The sequence below is a fragment of the Mytilinidion resinicola genome (genome assembly GCF_010093595.1).
Source record: "Mytilinidion resinicola strain CBS 304.34 unplaced genomic scaffold BDZ99scaffold_28, whole genome shotgun sequence".
NCBI lineage: Eukaryota > Fungi > Ascomycota > Dothideomycetes > Mytilinidiales > Mytilinidiaceae > Mytilinidion > Mytilinidion resinicola.
The window spans coordinates 230,113-250,016 of record NW_022985464.1 but is presented as its reverse complement, the minus strand read 5'-3'; the positions used below and the strand labels follow the sequence as shown (position 1 = coordinate 250,016).

General features: G+C 47.7%; 5 protein-coding genes across 5 annotated transcripts; 4 read left to right on the top strand and 1 right to left on the bottom strand.

Annotated features, from left to right (window-relative positions):
- Positions 1-64: 64 nt before the first annotated feature.
- On the top strand, positions 65-2,020 carry BDZ99DRAFT_468449 (uncharacterized protein; the record flags this gene model as incomplete). The annotated part of the gene is made up of 1 exon (XM_033721243.1): positions 65-2,020. One exon carries the CDS (start codon positions 68-70, stop codon positions 1,844-1,846), a length of 1,779 nt encoding a protein of 592 aa, XP_033570067.1. The 3' UTR covers positions 1,847-2,020.
- A 981-nt stretch (positions 2,021-3,001) lies between these two features.
- BDZ99DRAFT_482327 (uncharacterized protein) lies at positions 3,002-5,565 on the top strand (the record flags this gene model as incomplete). Its single annotated transcript, XM_033722475.1, has 2 exons — positions 3,002-3,338; positions 3,524-5,565. The coding sequence occupies 2 exons, from the start codon at positions 3,002-3,004 to the stop codon at positions 5,563-5,565; spliced, it is 2,379 nt and encodes a 792-aa protein (XP_033570066.1).
- A 2,431-nt stretch (positions 5,566-7,996) lies between these two features.
- On the top strand, positions 7,997-9,198 carry BDZ99DRAFT_427582 (short chain oxidoreductase). The gene is made up of 4 exons (XM_033717164.1): positions 7,997-8,443; positions 8,515-8,622; positions 8,689-8,845; positions 8,931-9,198. Exons 1-4 carry the CDS (start codon positions 8,142-8,144, stop codon positions 9,114-9,116), a joined length of 753 nt encoding a protein of 250 aa, XP_033570065.1. The 5' UTR covers positions 7,997-8,141; the 3' UTR covers positions 9,117-9,198.
- Positions 9,109-10,437, bottom strand: BDZ99DRAFT_468446 (uncharacterized protein). The gene is made up of 2 exons (XM_033721242.1): positions 9,833-10,437; positions 9,109-9,780 (listed from the first exon to the last, which is right to left on the bottom strand). Exons 1-2 carry the CDS (start codon positions 10,323-10,325, stop codon positions 9,239-9,241), a joined length of 1,035 nt encoding a protein of 344 aa, XP_033570064.1. The 5' UTR covers positions 10,326-10,437; the 3' UTR covers positions 9,109-9,238.
- Positions 10,438-14,105: 3,668 nt separating this feature from the next.
- Positions 14,106-15,275, top strand: BDZ99DRAFT_468445 (uncharacterized protein). Its single transcript, XM_033721241.1, has one exon. It carries the CDS (start codon positions 14,223-14,225, stop codon positions 15,150-15,152), a length of 930 nt encoding a protein of 309 aa, XP_033570063.1. The 5' UTR covers positions 14,106-14,222; the 3' UTR covers positions 15,153-15,275.
- The last annotated feature ends 4,629 nt before the right edge of the window (positions 15,276-19,904 follow it).

The following is a 19,904-nucleotide window of genomic DNA, read 5'->3' as shown; positions in this document are numbered from 1 at the left end:
CTAGCGGACGCTTCACGTCGCGCGTCTGCCAATTCGATACCAAATGCCTATCCCCAGTCTTCAGAGAATGGACTCGTCTGCCTCTTCTACCAATTCTCTTAAAAGTTTGCTCGCCGAGCATCTTCCCAAAGATGTGCCCTTCACATTTTACCACATCTCGACGCCGCCTTCCAAATCGCCCGCCCTCTTCTCCGCGCCGCCGCAATCCAAGCCTGAGCGAACATACTGCGAATCTCACTTCCTCACTGTCTCGATAACACCTACGAGCACCGACTCCCAGACCGAACTCAAAAATGGCGGTCAGATGCTCATTCTTGCCATTGAGGTCCTGATCTACTCGACCAAGAAGCTCACCACTGTCTTTGTCTCAAAAGCCGACTCCACGGGCTGCATATCCGCATTGAAGCTACCTAGAGGGCAAGCTGGGAGCCCTTTGAAGGCGGTTACAGGCGCCTTTGTGGAATGGCTGGTCCATGAGAGGCAGAGAGTTGGTAAGAGGCTAGTGGTCAGCTTATTTGCGCGGGCGCAGGACCAGTATCTCTTCCCTGGAAGCGTGGAGAATGCGGAGAAGCATGTGCTGGACGACCGAGGGTTGATACGGTGGTGGTGTCGGGTGCTAGATCCAGTTGTGAAGAGCTATGCGCCCGAAGCGGAGAAGAAGAGTTTCGAACAGAAGCTGGCTGAGAGTGCTGGCACGAATGACTATGCTGCGAGCTCTAAGGAGGCGAGGAAGCAGCAAGATAAGACGACAGCAAAGGGCTACCTCATTGTACCCGGCTTCGATATCCACGAGACTATGCGCCATACTCCCTCCGCCTCCCAACAACAGCATCGCTGGACACCCTCCCATCCTCTCCTCCAACTCGCGCCGAATCCAGCCGCACCACCGCGTTGTTTAATACCACACTTCCCAGACGACCCCAAATCCCGCTTTTTAGATGAGCTGGACGAGGAGCTTCCCGACCACGGCAGCGGCGCCATGAGTGAGCCTGGTGGGACACCCAGCCGCAGCAACGGCATGTGGAAAAGCGTCAAGAGCTTAGAACAATTCTGGGACATGATGACATACCGACAGGAGTGCTCTTCAGGGCGCTGTGTAGGTTTCATATGGGTGGTTATCACGCCGCCACAGCCATCAATCCCCGAAGACGACGAGGAACAAGAAGGAGAATCACAGTCGCAATCGCAGTCCCAATCCCAAAATGACTCCCAAAACACCCTTTCATCTCCCAAAAAGCCTTCAAATCCACGCCGTCGAATATCCACCCGTTCCGGCCCAATTCCTCCCAGGCTCCCCCGCATAAAATCTGCCGTTTCCTCTCTGTCCAACCTCTCGTCATCATCGTCCGCCTCAAATGGCCGACTGAAGTCTCGCCTTCCTCCTGAATCAACGCCCTTTTATTACTGGCCCGCCACCTCACGCGGCAACCTCCTCTTCTCGCAAAAGGACTACGCCCGCGCCCTTGAAGTCCTCCTCCAGCAAAATTTCTCAACTCGCACCGCGGCCATACGGAGCTCAGGGGCTTGGGTCAGGGAGGTGGGCGTGTTGGCGGGTGTAGGCGCAGATGGGTGGGGGTGGCGCGTTGTGGGACGTAAGGAAGGGAGTAGCACCGCGAACGGAGCTACAGGGGGTGCCGTGAACATTCTGGGCGTTAGGAAGAAGAGGAAAGTAGATGGAGGTGCCGATGAGGGCTCAAAGAGGGAGGAGGGCGAGGCGAATGTTTTGGGCAGCGGTTTGGTGCGGAAGAAGGCCAAGGTGATGGAGGATGGAGACACGAGCGGAAGTGGTGCTGGAGTCAATGTCCTCTCCGCGGGATTGGTCAGAAAGAAGGCTAAGCCAGCTTGATGGCATGGAGGAGGGGCGCTTGGGTTAGGTTTTGATCTTTGGTTTGATTTGAATGGGCGGGGAAAACTGCATGGGCATCTGGGCTGCGCGGCTTCTCCCATTAGGAGGCACTGACTAGATGCCAGGCTAATGTGTATCAATAATGAATTAACAATGGAAGATCAGTTCTACGCAAAGCCCCCCTGGATCTACAAAAGACATTAACGTCGCTGTGTTTCCCCTTAACAGTACCTGTTCTATCACGTGCTGGACATGAAGGCCCGTGCATTTGCGATATACCTAACGTCAACTTCAACCATCAACCTCCATCAGTTGGCCCTGCAAACACACCATGAATGCTGCCAAACTGCTCCTAATGCACTGTAGTCCCTCATTCATTGACTACTGCCTTCGAAATCGAACTGCCGCGGCCGCAGGCACGGCTAATGCACTGGCCGACCTAGACTTTCACGATCTCGATTCACGAACTGAACTTCTCGATTCACGAAATCAACTTCTCGATTCACGAAATGAACTTCTCGATTCACGAACCGAACTCTTGATAACAGGCAACACATGGAGCTACACGAATAGAGCGCAATTTTATGACTAGCAACAAGGCATTCAGGTGAGCGGCGATGACCGAAAGTGGGCTTGTAGGACCAAATCCCCTCCTGCCCTTCAGACTCTGAAATGAGGATTGCGCCAATGCTTGAGTCCTTCTGGGCGTTTCTCGTCATGCAATTCACTATCAATACTTCTTCTTAATCAATTCTACAAGTCAGTGCCTACTGCTGCTCGCTGCTATGTCGTCATCGCCTTGCAAGTTCGCTCTCACAGCCGGCGACTGCTCGCTGCCATGGCGCTTACTGTCGCTTCTGAAGCGGATTCACTCGCCACTGGAGCTTCTGGCAGCTGTTTAGTGCGCCGGAGCTGCTCTCGTACCTCGAGTGGCCACCTCCATTGAATTCTCTTCGCATTTTCCCTAGCCTATAAAATCCAACCTCCCCCTCCTTAAGAAACACACTTTCACATCAACAACCACACCCACACCAGGTCCCAGCACTCACCACCCACCGACAGCCCCGCAACTATCCCGACCGTCACTCTACTTAGTTTTGGCCACTCACTCCACCTCCACCCATCTTTGGGCACAGTTGGAACGTTCCTTCTATCATGGCGCCTTCTGCCTATGCTACTATGGATACTGAAGAGTTACGGTCCCTACTCCGTAAGCGCGGTCTCTTGGGGGTCGGGCAGAAGAAAACACTTGTGACGAGGTTAGAGGACTCAGATCGTAACCCGAGAGCTGCTCGGCGTGAAGCTAGAGAGAACCATCGTGCAGCGACTGCTGCTGCACCGGCCCGGCGATCTCGTAAGAGCGGTACTCCAGTGAACCCACTTACAACACCAACTTCTAGCTCCGTCCAGGCTTCCAACACCCCGGGTCCCCAGATGCCGTCTACAGTGCCATCTACAGGTAATCGTGAAACTCAGCTAGACAGATTGACTGGTACGTTGTTCTCTTATTTAATCGAATGAATATGACGCGCAATGGCCTCCCAACTTTCTTGTGACTCAGTATACATTCTTCATTCACTGCGCTGGATCACGACAACTTGACAGTGATACACCACCGACCTTCGTATCCTTTCTATGAAATTATGTACACTATGTGCTAACGCAAGGTCTCAATAGCAGCATCCACCGAAAACCCTCCCGACAAATCTCCGGGCAAATCGCTAGCCGACAGCGACTCGGACTCACAAGTGGAGGAACAGGACGACGGAGATCGCAGCTCTGAAGAAGAGCACATCAGCAATCCATCTCTTTCCAGCGAAACGCGCAATGTGGCTGATGATCACCCTACCTCCGCCGGCGCAGAGCGTGTGGCTTCAGAGACTCATGCTTCCCTCCGCGAGAACTATCGTACCGGAACACCGCCCTCGAATGTGGAACAGCGCGCCGAGCCATCCAATTCAGCAACCGATCTAGCCCAGACCCAGCCAGCAAGCGACAACAAAGCGCAGAATGAGAACTTTCCAGAAGAGGGTAGTGATTCAGACTCTGAGCCTCTACCTGGGTCGCGCAATGCATCGCAAGCTGCTTCTCCGCCTCCGAACGCTGCACCGGATGTCGCTCCCGCTCAACATCCAGCCGTCGCCCGAATTCAAGCCGGCAATCGGAACGAACAGATCGCACCACATCAGCGAACAGTAGCAAATCGGCCGAGTAGAAGGACCCAAGAGCCACAGGAAGCACTGCCCGTCTTGCCTGAATTCGTTGGCCATTTCCAGGATCCTGAAGCTGCCCGTAATTGGTATGACGCAAACGTCGGACGGCTAAGCCATTGGGTGCCTCCATCGTCGCTCGAGATGATGAACCATGCAGAGCAACAGACACTGCCGTTGGTGAAGTTCCTGTACAATGCGTTCATCAACACAGATGACATCTTTGACAACAGCACGAATGCTGGTCGCAAGAACTGGACGCATACAGCCAAGTATACTTCAGAGATGATTGAGGCGGCTTGCTTTGAACTTATCAAAGAGGTCTTCGAACTTCACCGTTTTGGATTCACACAGGGCGCGAAGTACGACATGACCTCGGACCGACTGAAGAAGCTCAGCAGGCAGGACCGCAGCCTAGATATCGAAGACCGAATGATGGTCATCTACGTCGCGCTCTATCACTGGAAGATCATATGCGACGAAATGGTGAACCTGCCACCCGGAGACAGGGATCGGAGGCGATTCGTCAGTGCTCCTGTGTTGTACTTTCGTCGCAAAGGAGAAAACCAGCGCAATAACGACATCAAGGCACAAAAGCACACGGTTCTGAGGCGGGGCGCAGGGGAGGAGGCTCCAGAGGTCTCTCTAGAGCGGCTTCAGAATCCAGATCTGGGTAAAGGACGACGCGACGCACAATCACTCGGTCTCGAGCTCTTCAAAGACAATTCAGAGATTACGGAATTGATTCAACCGTGTAATAGGGCACCACGAGCTGCTTCACAGCCTCCTCAAGACACTCACGCATCAAACGCAGCTCATAGGGAACCTGTTGCGCCACTGGGTAGGCCGCCTGGCCAGGAGCGAGTACGTCTTGGAACCGCACCACTACCCAGACAGCCAAGTGGGACGGTATCAACAGACATGTCACAACACGCTGCAAAGCACCGAAAGCTAAATTCGTCCAAGAAGCTCCCTCTTCCGGTTCCCGCCATCCCACGACCGAACCATGCGCACCCACTCCAACAGGTCTCATATGCTGCTCTTGACGCAACAGGTCCGAATTATCAAGGCCCAGACGGATATCGAGTCTTAAACCATCCGGCACCATCTAGGCAAACAAGCCGCCCGTCTCTTCCTATTCCCGCCGCGTCCAACGATGAACTCGATAACTCCATCAATGATGGTGCTGAGGCGGGTGATGAAGACGACGATGGAGATGCAGACATGGCGCTTCATCCGCCTGAGCTGATCGACTTAAGCAACGATGACGACTTTGAGGATATCCTGACACCACCCCCTGCCACTGTTCATCGGGCAAGTTCCCAGAACCGCCTGCGAGGACGTGAAGCGACTTCCAATACTGCCACGAGGTTCAATCCTACCCCGAGGCCCAATCGATCCACGACGGTATATCCTTCTACACCTCTAGGAGACCTGTCAGTGATGTCAGATTTCGAGATAAGCCTGCGCATTGAGAAGGAGAAGCGTGAACGAGAGAAGCGTGGCTGAGAGTTGGCATTGAACGACCTCGCGCTCAGTGGCAGGCTTTCGTACTCCGCTTCAAAGCATGCGGAGACATCTTCTTTGCTCAAAGTCGCCAAGGACGTAGATTTGCCAATACCCCGGGCTCGTCATAACTCTTTACGTCGACAGGCTCAATTTTCTTGTACCTCATTCATTGCCTCAACTCAATCGTCCCCAAAGGTTCATGTTCGATACCCACCACCAATACTGTGGATCTTTTATCGTGTACAACAGTCCCGGAAGCACGCTTTCGGGATGGGTGTACAGGTACATCGGACAGCTTTTCTATGTCATTTGCGAAGACCTTGGTTTCCAAGACAGGATCCAAGGCCATTTTCGGTCTCATGGACATAATAGGCGGGCAGGAGCACGCTGGATACCACCGACAAGACGACTAATGTTCTCTAAATCCGACCATCGATGATGTCAGCGACAGCATCGATTATGCTCAGTAATGCATCTGAAAGCTGCCGGCGATCGGTATTTTTGGTTTGCACTGGCCTCTCTTGTCGCACTACATTTGTTTTTCATCCCCCTTGCTGTTTGCTTTTTCACAGAACGAAAAAACCTGTAGGTACCGACGTAGGTATAATTAAACCGTAAGTCAAAAAATCCCATTGCCTTCTATTTATCAAGTGAATTTGTGAGTGTGAGCTATATCACGGATATATAGCATGACCTTGAGAGAATCAGACATCAGCAATACATGATCTGGAACCCCCCTGATCAAAGCCCTTGCCTTCTGCCAGGAGTTTCGACCTAATTGTCCTAGTAGTGATTCGTAAATCTCATCCACCACCTTGGACAATAATCGCATCCGCGGTGTCCGCACCGACACGTAGAACCCTCAACGAAGCTCGTTAGCTCCATGTTGTCGACGAAGGGGCAGAGGCAACACGTGTATAGCTGGATACGGCCATTTGGGGTGGGTTCCCCAAAGTCAGGGTAGGGCATGATTTAGCGATAGTAGGTGAGGAAGCCGGACAAAAGGAGATAGTGATGGAATCGAGTGGCAGCGGGAAGACGCTTGATGGCAGGTTTGTGCGGTTTCTGGAGCTCTACAAAGGCTGTGGGATTCGTAGTATCGTACTTATAGTATGGCAGTCCTCAACTCATCGAGGAGTGAAGTGAGCCGCTGTCGAAACGTGTAGAGTTGAATTGTCGTGGCGCCTGCGGCGAGCGTATCAACGCTTTCATATCTGGCAAGATACTCATACGCTACGTAGTAAAGCTGCTCTCGTGTCGAAGTAAGTGCTAGCATCTGGGAATCAATCTTGTATGATCACGTGACTACTTCTATGGTCTGGGGAGACGCAACGCCTAAGAGGTTCTCGTTGTTGGTTACTTTTGGGGGCAGTTTCACACATAGCTAAGTGGACAAGGAATGAAAGTCTCGATTTCAGGGACCATACTCAAGGTTAACTTGATGCGGGGAGCAATACCCTGGACGGCGGAGCGATTATAGCGCTGGACGGATTTAGAGCCTCTCTTCGCGTCCTATTAGCATTCCCACAGGCGTCTAGAATCGTCACCTTACACGGTACGATAAGCCATCGGACATAATGTAACTCCAGATACTAGTAGGTAGCAATGTAGAAAACGACTTGCAAGGTATTTTGCAAGGTTTACTTTCCTCGATTAGCCCAAATGCTCTGAAGAAGTTGGCGATTTCGCTTTGTAATCAGCTATTCATCTAACGTGTTCTACATGCATGTGGTGGTTACAAGCGAGTGGTGGCGCTTAATTTTTGGTGCGATTTGGACGTTTTGACACCCCAGCAATCTCAACAACCATAAAGTATTAAATAAGATTATATGAATGCATATAGTATTTAGCTCATTTCAATGGCTAGGCAATAGTTTGGAGTGATGTGTCTCTGTAATTCTATTATATCGTAGATCTTACCCAATGCTAGGGGGCCAAAACTCTACTATAACTAAATGTGGCCATCAAGAGACCCTAAAAATTTGTCTTATAATATTGAAACAGCTATGCATATCTTTATTCTAAGTTATAGATTCAAATCTTTTATAGTTGTTGAGGTTGCTGGGGTGTCAAAACGTCCAAATCGCACCAAAAATTAAGCGCCACCACTCGCTTGTAACCACCACATGCATGTAGAACACGTTATCCAATAGCGGCATCAATCCTAGACGTCAGGGCGGGCACTAAGCATCGCTACAAAGCGCGCTAGCCACCGTTCGTATTCCAGATATGCTACTCAGACTAGCTTGATAATCACCAATCAAGTCTTCGACTACAACTTTAGTGGAACTTGGCCTGAGCAATGACCGCCTGTGATTCGTTCAATGAGGACGGACGAAATATGTCAAGTTTGCTAGCTCCTCCCCACTTAAAGGAGCATAAGCGTTAGAACACGCTAATCGCCGCGGCCATACTACTTGATTTCAAAGTGGAGCCTAAAGAAACCTATCTCTATATAAATTCAGTCACCTCGCCATAACCAAATCCCAATCAAACCATCGCATCCCCTTTTCCCTTCTTTCATCCCAGCTTCCAAACATTGAGTTCCCCAATAAAACCCTCTCAAGCACTACAAAATGCCATCTTACCTCATCACGGGCTGCTCCCGCGGCCTCGGCCTCGAAATGGCCTCTCAGCTATCCAAAACCAGCGGAAACCTGATCTTCGCAACCGCCCGCGGCGCTCCGACGGCAGCGCTCCAGAAGCTCATCGATGGCTCCGCTGGCCGTGTGATTTACGTTCAGCTAGATGCCGAGAGCCCAGAGAGCATCAAGAGTGCTGTCGCTCAAGTCGAGAAGCATCTAAACGGAAAGGGTTTGGATATTTTGATCAACAACGCGGGCGTGATGCCGTTTTCTATGGGTGGGGTTGCTACGATGTGAGTAATGCTGCAAAACTGAGTGAGTTTGACAGCTGCATTGGAGATGCTAACGAGCTGTCGGGTCGCAGGGATAACCTAAGCTCCACCTTCTCCACGAACGTGCTCAGCGTGCACCTCGTCACAAGCGCTTTTATTCCCTTGTTGAAGAAGGGCACGGAGAAGAAGGTGTTCAACGTGTAAGTCCTCTCTTCCTGGTTGCTAGAATCAATAAGGGTCAGATACGAAACTCACGCTATCAACAGCTCCACAACCCTCGGCTCGATAGCCCACGCTGCGACTTACCGCCAGACGCCTGCGCCCGCCTACGCAGTCACTAAGGCTGCGCTGAACATGCTAACGGTGCAGTATTCACTGGGGTACGAAGATCAGGGGTTTACGTTTATTGCGCTGAGTCCTGGGGTATGTCCTGTACCATCCCTTGAATCTACATTCTGTAGCGATGTTTGTGCACGTGATATTGGATGGGGCTAACGAGTGCATGTAGTGGCTCAAAACCGATCTCGGAGGCGAGGGGGCGGATTTGCCCGTGGCGGATGGCGCGGAGGCGACGTTGAAGATTGTTCATGAGAAAGGGAAAGAAGATACTGGGAAATTCTTCAACATCAAGAAAGCGGGGTGGGGGAATGCGACGGGACTGAACTACTACGATGGGAAGGAGGTTTCTTGGTAGAGACTTGGTTGGGTGGAGATCGAGACTCGTAGGACTAAGCTTAGTAGTCAGAATGAGAGAAGAGTATTCATATACAGACTTTTGAGAGTAAATTCCCCTTGCAAGGCTTGTGTCTTCGATAGCTAGTAATCCAAAACAGCATCCCCAGGCGTGAACGTTGACCAAAATACTTTCTTTGGCTTACATTGCCCATACTCGTCTTCTTCGCCGTCATCATCCGGCTCTATCAGCTCGAATAAGTCCATGTTTCCGGTACTTAGATTGTTCATGGCAGAATGAGGACCATAGCCACCCAGTGACGTTCTGCCGTATCCGTATCCGAGGTATTCCCTCACTGAATAGGACGGAGAACTCGCTGTACAGCCGCTTGCAGAGGCAAGGATGACGCTGCAGTCGCCTGGTTTCCACTTTTCGGCGTCGTCCTCTTGTGGATCGGGGAGTGCATCGAGAGTCTCTTCATCGACTGCGATGAAGAAATGAGGAGGCTCTTCATAATGCCGGAATTCTGGCGACTCGAAGTAGCGGACTAGGCCTTCTAATGTACCATCGCCATTCGGAACGGTGATGAACTGGTACTCGCCTTCCTCTTGCATCAGCGCGGCACGAACGGCGCGAATTTGGTATTCACTTATCGGACCCAGCAGAAATACAGGGTATGGGTCTCCTATAATTGCATTAGTCGATGATGGGGATGTGGTCGGGAAGTAGTCTAGTACCAACGATGGTAGGAACATCGGGGTTTCCAACGACTTCGAATGTCCACATCTTCCTATTGATACTCTCATTCTCACGACACCCGTTGTGTGTCCCCCGGCCAGTCGGATTCCAGGCACCTTTCCAAAGGAACAGCATATCCTCTGACTGTATTTTGAAGAGTCTCATGATGTTTTCGTGTGCTGCGTTCGTCGATGATTGCCGACGACGGTCTACGACGATAATCTCAGGCTTCCTATCCATGCTGTGCATGTCGGTGCAATCAATGAAGAAGCCGAAGACTTGTTCGTAGGGAGCGAGGAACTCAGGTTTAACTTGATCGAAAATACGCCACATGTCGACTCGTGAGGCTGGTACCGCGTCTTTAGGCCAGTTGTAGATCTGTACTGGTTCTAAAAGAGGATCAAAACCAATCTCACTCGTGAGGGTCTTAATCTCGTTGTCGGATAGATGAATCAGAGATATCAAAACTGGCGAAGATGCGCTTAGTTTCATATTTGGAGGGAGATGTGCCGGGAAACTCCATTGTACGGTATCTATCTTCGAGACGAGTTCCCAGCCTTGATCTGGCTTGGGTGGTCGCAAGACTCGGCACTCTTCGGGTACGTGCTGTGGAAATAGAGAGATTTGCTGCAACCAAATGTCCGAGATGGTCAAGTTTGCTCGTCTGGCTGGAACACGCGCGGCCTCCAGCTCCTTGCCCCATTGGTCTGTGGGTGAGTTCTTGAAAGAGTTTGTGATAATGACCGTGTTATCTCTAAGTGTCTGAGCATCTACGAAAATGGCACCAATCTGTCTCTGCTCTGAGATATCAAAAACGATCGATACGGAAGGGACGTAATTTCGAATCCAGGGCACGATTTCCATCGGTCTCGCATCGACTTTTGGTCTAACTTCCCACTCATAGTCGAAGGTATTAAGCTCTTCTAGGATAGAGGCGCGTTGTTTTTCTGTGGTCTTTACGAGACAGACGACGAAGAGAGTGCATGTAGACTTTCCAGTCGCTGGGTCCGGCCTAGAGAACCTCGACGTAAGGTGTGCAAACTCAAATTCGAACTTTCGCATGACGTCTGTATCCAAGGCACTAGTGAAGAAGGATCTAAGAAGGATCTGAAGAAGCCAACGAGTCTCGGTCCGGAGAAGAGAACGTGGAGGAGGTTTAGAAAAAAAATCCACGTGCTGAACTAAGCGTATAAGCCGCGCGGCATCCTTCGCTACCTCTTTAGATGATGGGTACCAAGGTCGCGTAGGATTTGTGGAACTCTTTATGTGAAGGAGGTAAGAGAGATGAACTGGTTCTAGGTTAGGAGCCCATGGAGTGTCGTCCGTAGGTATTAGGGAGACATCAGCACGGACGATTTATCCAAGGATAAGGCCGACCTCTCCTGCCTCTCATTGCTGTTTCATCCCTCATCATTAGAACCAAGCGTCCTCATCATTTAACAAAAGCACCGTGAAAAGACTATGATAACAGCCAAGAAGCTCAAACGCGTGACGACGAGGCCGTCGCCAGATAGAACTACTCAACAGTCGCGTGCCGGTGCACGATCTTCTCCACACCTAACTTCAACCTCATCCATCACCTCTTCCATTAACACGCCTGTATTGGTATGATGAATCTCGAACGTCCCTCTTGTTACAATTTATTCGTTCCACTCTCGTGTTGGAATTTCTTAGTTCCAATTTTCATCCACGCGACGCCCGGTACCCGTCGATGTTCGGAAGTAAAAAGAGTCGGGTTCCTCCACTACTTGAGCTGCCAGCGTTCAACACACGATAATGAAGTGTAGAAATTGATTGCTAAATTGATTGCTAGAACGCAAAGATACGGCATCATGAGCACCCTTCTCCGCGCAAAGGCCAGCTAACTCAAGTGTGTATCTGCATCAAACGCATGCAAATCGGACAGAGTGACGTGGAAAATCGCTAGTAATGCAATATTTGAGACCTGTGCAGTCTCTATAAGTTTCGAAATTACGTTAAACGTCGAGGTCTTTCTTCTGACAACAGTGTGGGACTGATTAGAGACCCCGCCTTTTTAGGGTTAAAAAAAAAGTCCAGACACAAGCTGAAACTCAGGCTGGCCGTTACGGTATCATTCCAGAGCAAGCCGAGCGCACGTCATCTTTTTCTCTATCAGTACAGTCTTATCTACTTTGATTTAGGCTACGTACGCTTCTTCTTGTGATTATCATAAACCATTCGTATATCAAGTCCATACTCAATAATTTTCTCAACCTATCATCTCGTCACTCGCTGGCCAATAGCGTGGCGTTGTACTCTGTACCGTACACGGTACAGTGCATTTTCATTGGCTTACTGCCCACATGAGCGATGGAAGTTAGAGCTCGTCATGCAGGTGAGCCCAGATTATTGTTCTGCCTTTCCTTAGGAATGATGATCTTCTAAGTTATGCATTTTTGCTAACCCCCCTCATATGTTTTTGATGGTTGTGTTCATCATTGAATACTGGAGCATGGCGAGCAATCACATTTCGAAATTATGTAAAGAGCCTTCCACACTGTCCAATCGCAACCTCCATGGATATTGTATATGGGAAGTGTTGAACGGAAAAAGGAGTTCTCCCTCGCGAAACTTAGTTTTCCGTTGGACGTGCCTGTTTAGTCATAGATCATGGGCGAATTCACCAGAAATCCGGGGCAGACCTTTTATTGGTTTCACTTGCGACCTGTCCACCCACTCCGTCAGCCTGGAATCCTACGTTCACTCCCAGGGACTCGCCCTGCCGGCGCCGCGATCCCGAATGGCAGGCCTCTATAAAATCACCTCCCTCCTGGCCTCCACAGCTCCCCACAGACTGCACACACACAGCCTGTAGCACCACCACCTAGTCCTTTCACACCAGTAACTCCCCCTCATCAGCGCCTCAAGCAACTTCAAAGCCCAATCCATACAGCTCCAAGCCGTACGTACTCTTCTTTCTGCTCACTGACTACACATCGCGCTATTCCCTTCCACCACAACATCGACCTACGACCAAACATTATGTTCAAGCGAATCGTAATTCCCTCAAGGCATATCTAAGATTTGCCTTCAACGTCAACACCACCAATTCACAAGGAATATTTTCTAACCTGTCTTAGTTGGCTCGCTTCACCACTGAAAAGCTTCGTCTTCTGTCTTTTCGGCCAGCAATATGATTCAACAAAAGCGGAAGTTCGAAGGCGACGATGACGACGCGGCTATTCAACGTGGGCGAAAGAAAACCATAGCTTCATCAAGACACGTCCGGGGCAATATCTGCCCACCCCTCCAGGCATTAGGCATGAACGTGGCTGGTGGACCGAGTCCACATGGCACCCAGGAACGTCCTCTGCCTTCCGATCTACAATATCCGAACATCATCAAGCAGCATACTACGACAGTCAGCGGTGGTCTTGAAGAAAATATTACCACTCAGAATCAAGGAACCATCCAGGCTAATCTTGAGCTTCCTGGTACTAGCGGTCGCAACGCAATCGTGCTCGAGGATGAGCCAGATGATCCTGCCTCCACCGAAGGATTCTGCAACCCGGTCACCCATTCCACACCGCCCAGCACCGTCGTGGGGACGGATGTGGACGCAGCTGAATCCTTCTTGCCGACCATCACCGACACTGAGGGCGCAAAAGACCCTGCTGTACCAACTGGTTTCCCAGCATACCGACCCAATTTTCAGACCACGAAAGATGCCTTGGACTTCCGAAAAGAGAGCCGGAGGATACCTCCATACATCGATCCCAAGAACGACCCTACCATCCAGCAGGTTGTTACCGAAATGCCGCAGTGGACCGCCTTGCTTTATAACTCCATGGTGAATCGCCAAGACGTAAGGGACTCCACTACTAGCCAAGGATACAAGAAGTTGGTTCTCAGCACACACTACGAGCCAGATGATATAGAGGCTGCCTGCATCGACATCATAGTAAGCCTTCTCCTAGCCCCAGAACCAATGTAAGTAAGACCTTAACTAACCGAAGTGTAGATGGAGGTGGTGAATCTCTGCGAGAAGGGCTGCGAATTGCACAGTGACCTAGCTGTGCTGAGCGAAACGCGTCGTGACCAGGACCTCAACTGCTTCATGCGGATGATCAACATCTGCTATGCATTGAAGGTATGTAGAATGTCATGCTACAGAACGCTTCATTTACTGATTGCACATAGTTTGAAAAGTCAATCTGCGATGAGGTACTCGTCGCCATAGTTGGTGACAGAGCCACAAAGCAATTTGTGAATGCTCCGGTGGCGTGGCGCGGAGTAAGTAATAATATTCTTTCCCATTTTGATCTCAATCAGAGCATTAGCTAACATCCGGAACAGCGCAAAGAGGAGAATCGAATTGGCAATTGGAACAAGGCGGAAAAGAATAGACAAACTGAGCAAGCCAAGCAGATGGGCAGGGCCGTCACGCCGATCAAGAAGACCCCGCGCGTCATCCCGTGGAAAAAGACCAAGGAAGAGCCGCCCTTGAATGCTGTGGTTGCAGAGGCAGCCGCCCTTGGGATCAGTATCCCTCACACGTACCGCTATCTCCTGGTACAGGATGGTGTCATTATGCCCGCGCATTACCTCCCTCATTGGGACGCGGAAGACGTCTCTACTGAAGATCAGCAGGCATCTGTAGAAGACCAAACAGTTCTAGATGCTACTCCAGCTTCCGCTCCTCAACCCAAGAAGCGTAAAGCTAAGAACCCGAAACCGAAAGCTAAGAACCCAAAGCCAAGGCCCAGCCGGAAGAAGACCAACCCTCTACCACAACCATCTAGCGAAGCACCGGCTGATCCAGCGCCGCAGGAGTTTGCGCCGGACATGTACCAAGACGCTCACGCAGAAAGCCTGTTTGACACGCATTTTGGACGACCAGGATACTCGCAGCAGGACATGACGGCATCTCAAGCCAACCCGGTCGGATCTCTAGTTCCACCAGTTCCATCCCTGCGGCTCAATACCAAACTTCCTGCGAATCCACCTCCCACGAATCGCACCCCACGTCCCTTCCTCGATCTTGTGCCACTGAATCAAGCCTCGAGGCATATCCTAAATGCAGAAATCAAGAAGAACGACCAAGAGTTCGACATCGCGTTGCCTACTGAGGATCAGACCTCGAATGTAGCGATTCTTGCGTTCATTCTTGGAATGCCACCAGACTTCTTCGGCAGCGATTCCACTGTGGAAACTTCCTTTGGTAACGCCGGTGGTCTCAGCGAAGACAGCATCATGAGCAATCAGAGCTTTGGTAGCTCCTTGGATCAGAGCTTTGATGGCTTCTTGAATCAGAGCTTCGATGGCTTCTTGGACCAGAGCTTTGATTTTGGATCATGAATGGCAGCTTTAGCTTTTGTATGAATATGTGTGAAGCTTCGGTTGCTAGAGAAGGTTTAGGGACGGCATATTGTTTTTTTAGAACGGTACAGCCTGGACTATTAGTTAGGACCGTCCTATACTTCCCTTTAACATCAGCATGTTACTAGATGACGTTGGGCTCACTTATATCAGTGGATGCGATGCGATCTTTCCCAAGGTTTTGCAATGCATTTAGGACAATGGAAGGTTCCACAGCACCAAGTACAAGTTTGGGCACTCTTCGGAACTGCTTGGGGTACTCCGACTGTCAGGTTCGTGGCTGGAAAAGGGTTGTATTGCTATTGACGAGGTTGCGTGGAGAGGAGAGAGGCTCCGGCCACGGGCCTGCTATATAGTTGAGCGCGAGCCAGCAGAACCCCGGGCGCCGGCAGAACTCCGGGCGCCGGAAGAACCCTCGGCCCGGGATCACGTGACGTCCATGCACGTGATGATCCGAGGCCTCGATGACTACCAAGAGAATGCTGAGGAACGACGTGACACCGACAGGCTTTTGAATTGCTGATGACAATGTGAAGGTCAACTGAGTGGAGATTAGATTGCCTTTTGACAAAGCTAAGACCAGCCGTGTAGCTACCGGCCAGTTAGATTTTCTGTATTTCCAGTATAACCTGGCGAACCTGTTAATACGCGTCTGCTTAAGTATTAATAAAGTTACGCATCTGCACTATTTTATTATTATTATTAGGTTCTATTAGGCCGATTTAGCTCCCGTTAGGGTCCATGTGGCAGTGCTATCTAGGTTTTATTTACAAGGGGAAACCGTTCGCTCTATAGCGGTCGGGTGAAAACCTTGTTTTCTACAGTGTATAACGCCTTGCGTTCCTTTTGTTTCTGCGCGGCTGTGGGGGACGCGTGGCAGCTCTGTGAGCATCGCCACGGAGTAAGCCATCTTGATGCATTCTCCAGGATCGATCCGGTGTCCGTAGGCCCTAGGTTCCAGGGTTGTACGGTGTCCAGATGGTTAGTAAGGTCCGGGGTCCGCGTTAGGGCGCGCGTGCCCTTACCGTACGCGCGTGCCCTTTTTCTCAAAAGCCGAGGTATTGAATTGAAGGACAATAGGAAATTGGGGGGTTGCCCTGTTGCGGGCGTGCCTGTGGCTATGCAATGTGCGTGCGTGCGTGTGGTTCTGTTCTTAGGGCGTGGCTATACAAGTCGGCTGGCTGTATAGCCAGCTTTTCTGTTGCCATCTCTCTAGCTATAGAGAGGTAGGGTAGGAGGTCTGTCTAGTGCAGGAACTATTGCGAAACAGCCTTATTTCCCTTATAGTCTTTGTATAGCTGTATATATATTCTTATTCTAGCCTTAAAAAACATATTACCTCTACTATTACGGTGTTATTCGCAGTATATTACTATATACTTTAGAGACTATAGTATATACCTGCAGGGGTATATAAGTAAAAAGTAATTAGGCACCCTTATATAGTGCAGGTATACGTTAAGCCCTATATATTCTATTTATAGGAGCGTAATAATTAAGCTTTCTACTTTTATAAGCTTATAGTATTTAGTTACCTAATTCTTATTCTATTTTATATTAAGGGCCGGTATAGAAGAGCCCTTTTATTTCTTTCTATAGGCCTTCTATTTATTCCTCTACTTTTCCTTATACGCTTCCTATATTACTTCTTATTTTAAGAGCTTATATAAGTTATCTAACTGCCCTTTATACTTTAGGGCTAGTGCTATAGCCTTAACCGCGAGCTTCTTTAGTATATTACGCCGGCTTAGCTTATATTTAGGCGTTTTCCTAGGCTTATAGTATCTTCTAATAGTATTTCTAATAGTATAGTATATAGTTTTAATATACTTTTTAGCCTAGCCTGCGCGCGTGCAGTTTATATATACTACTATAAGTTCCTTTAGCTTAAGCTTTAGAAAAGGGTAAAAGGTTTTATATTTAAGCGTTTTAATATCTATTATTTTATACACCCCTGTAATAGTATAAAAGCAGTAGTTCTAGGCCGTTTTAAGTTATTTAATTTTTGCTTTGCTAATTTATTTCTTTATACCTAGCGTTAGAAACTAAATAGTACACCTATATATAAGAACCGGCCTAATAACTACTAAGTATATATACTATGCTTTTTAGAAGCTTACGCCCTATATTAATACTATTAGCTATATAAAAGCTTCTATTTATACTATAGCCTTTTCCTTTATAATATATATATATGGGCCCTATTTAAGTTTAAAGTCTACCTAAACTTTAAGTATATAAAGCTCTATAATTAGGCTTTTTATAAAGCTCTAGATATTTACTATAGCCTTTATATTTACTATATTTAAACGGCGCCTTATAAAGTATATAAGGTAATACTTATCTAGGGTAAATACTATACTATACTTTTTTACCTACTTTATATACTATATATATATACTTTTAATTGCCCTATAGTTTTTTTCTATACTTCTGCTAAATATAAAAATATTAGTATTATTTATAAACCTATAGGCTATTATATTACCTTTTTATAGTGCCGGCAGGAGTATACTTATAAAAAATAAGAAGAGGATTAGTAAAAGTAAGAATTTTTATAGTATACCTGTATTAACCGGAATAGTTTTAGTAATATATTTTCTAATAAAAAGTTTTATAGTTTAGTTTTATAGGAATAATTCTATAAATTAGACTATTTATTCCGGTATATATTAAACCTATAGGTTATATATTATTTTCTTATAAAATACTTTATTAAAGGCCTTTAAAATATCCAGGCTAAAAAAGAAAATAATAAGGTAAAAGTTACCCTTTTATATAGTTTATATTTATTCTATAAAAAGTTTTAGTGCTATCTATATAGATTATTCGGGCCTTACGCCTATTTAGCTTAGTAGAAGCATACCTTTCTCCTCTACTATTTTAGATAGTTTTTATACTATAATATATTTAAGCAGCTTACCTACTATTTCTAGTAGTATAATTAGCCTATATAACTTTACTATATTATAGAACGCTTTTTAAGGCTTATATAGTACTATAGTAATTAATTTTTTATACGGCTATAGGTAGTGCCCTATATATATACACCTAGTAAAGAACTTAGCTAGTATTAGTACTAGCTATATTTTGCATTTTTTAAGGATTCTGTTAGTTATCTTTATAATACCCGGGGTATAGTCTCGGCTAAAAAAAAAACACGATGCAGTCGTCCTAATAAGCCGTTGGAAATCGAAGCTAAAGGGAGTCCTAATGGGCTCCTTAAGGCACTTAGAGCAATCGTACGCAATTACAAAGCCCTCCGGGCAGTGGTGGTGGTGTCGCAGTAGGTCAAATCTTTCCCGCGACCCCTAACCTTAGATTGCACTCGCAATAACAACAACAACAACACCCACAACAACAATACAACTAAAAGCCCCTCCTCGACACGTACGGAAGCGTCGTAAGCGCACTTAATAAAGTACAACAAATACAAAGCGCCCTACGGAGTCAGCCCCTTAATGCTATTAGCATGGATTTCCTCCAGGCTATAGTCGCGTGCATTAACAACGCGTTCTTCGGACTTACGGAGGCTAAGAAAGGACTCCACCGTATATAAAGAACTATAGACGAACGGAAGGACGCGCTATAAAAGGAACTAATAAAGGAGATGAAGGATATAAGGAAGAGTATTAGCGAGCTGAAAGCTCAAGGAAAAAAGACATACGCAGCTGCAGCAGCGAAGGCCCCGATGGCAATGCAAATCGGGCAAGCTATACGAATTGGACAGGACGCGAGAATTGGACAGGATGCAACAAACAACCTCCACAAAATCAACATCCACATCGAAAACAACGCCCAGCAAGCGGCTAACGCGACACACACGAACAACTATATTACAAAAAAGCTACAAGCGGCGGGAGAGCCGGAAACCACAAAAATTAGTGGTATTAGGAAGCTATAAAGTGGTGATATTAAGGCAATTATTGCGGATAAGCTATTAAAAAACGCCCTCCTAAAGAAGAAGGATTAGGTTCTTATCCTAGGCTCCTCCGCTACTATACGCACGCCTACAGTGCTTATTAAAGTACACAGCGTGCCTAAAAAGATGGACCTTAACAACCTAAGTCTACGGAAGGATATAATAGAAAACAACGCAATCTATAACTTAGAACTTATAATTAACAAGATTATATAGAAGAATAAGGCAGCTATTACCGTAGTGCGGGTAAACCTAGTATAGCGTGTAAGCTCGGCTATTATAGGCGTATAAACAGAAGCAATAGCAAATAACGCTATTAATAACAGCATCGCTTAGAGAGGCTATATACTTAACGCCTTAAAGTATAAGGCAGAATTTATAGCTATATAGTGCTTTAACTACTAGGGCTATAGGTATATTATAAAGTACTATAAAAAGAATATTAAATGCGCAGTATACGCAGGTAAGTATAATATAAAAGTGTGCCCGGATAAAACTATTAAGAAATGCGTAAACTGTAATAGAAACCACCTATTATATAGTGCTAAATATACTGTTTAAAAGAGGGCCTAGTAAAGGACCCTTAATAAGAAATAGATAATACTATACTAATACGCCGCAGAGCGCAATAAACTATATATATTCTAAGCGCAGTTATATAATAAATAATAGCACGCAAGAAAGATAGCTCTAAAGAAAAGGGTGTAATATATAGGTGTCACGATAGCGCTACACGCGAGAGGTCGAGGGCTCAAAGAGGAGCGTTGATTAGGTGCTATGTACAATGCTACGTGGAGAATCAAGACGTT

Bases quoted from the DNA above. Each gene is read 5' to 3' on its own strand.
- BDZ99DRAFT_427582 (XM_033717164.1), top strand. From the start codon at position 8,142: ATGCCATCTTACCTCATCACGGGCTGCTCCCGCGGCCTCGGCCTCGAA. The intron at 8,444-8,514 runs GTGAGTAATGCT...GTCGGGTCGCAG, and splicing joins ATGGGTGGGGTTGCTACGAT to GGATAACCTAAGCTCCACCT. The intron at 8,623-8,688 runs GTAAGTCCTCTC...CGCTATCAACAG, and splicing joins GAGAAGAAGGTGTTCAACGT to CTCCACAACCCTCGGCTCGA.
- BDZ99DRAFT_468445 (XM_033721241.1), top strand. From the start codon at position 14,223: ATGGGCAGGGCCGTCACGCCGATCAAGAAGACCCCGCGCGTCATCCCG.
- BDZ99DRAFT_468446 (XM_033721242.1), bottom strand. From the start codon at position 10,325: ATGAAACTAAGCGCATCTTCGCCAGTTTTGATATCTCTGATTCATCTA. The intron at 9,781-9,832 runs GTACTAGACTAC...ATGCAATTATAG, and splicing joins CGATGTTCCTACCATCGTTG to GAGACCCATACCCTGTATTT.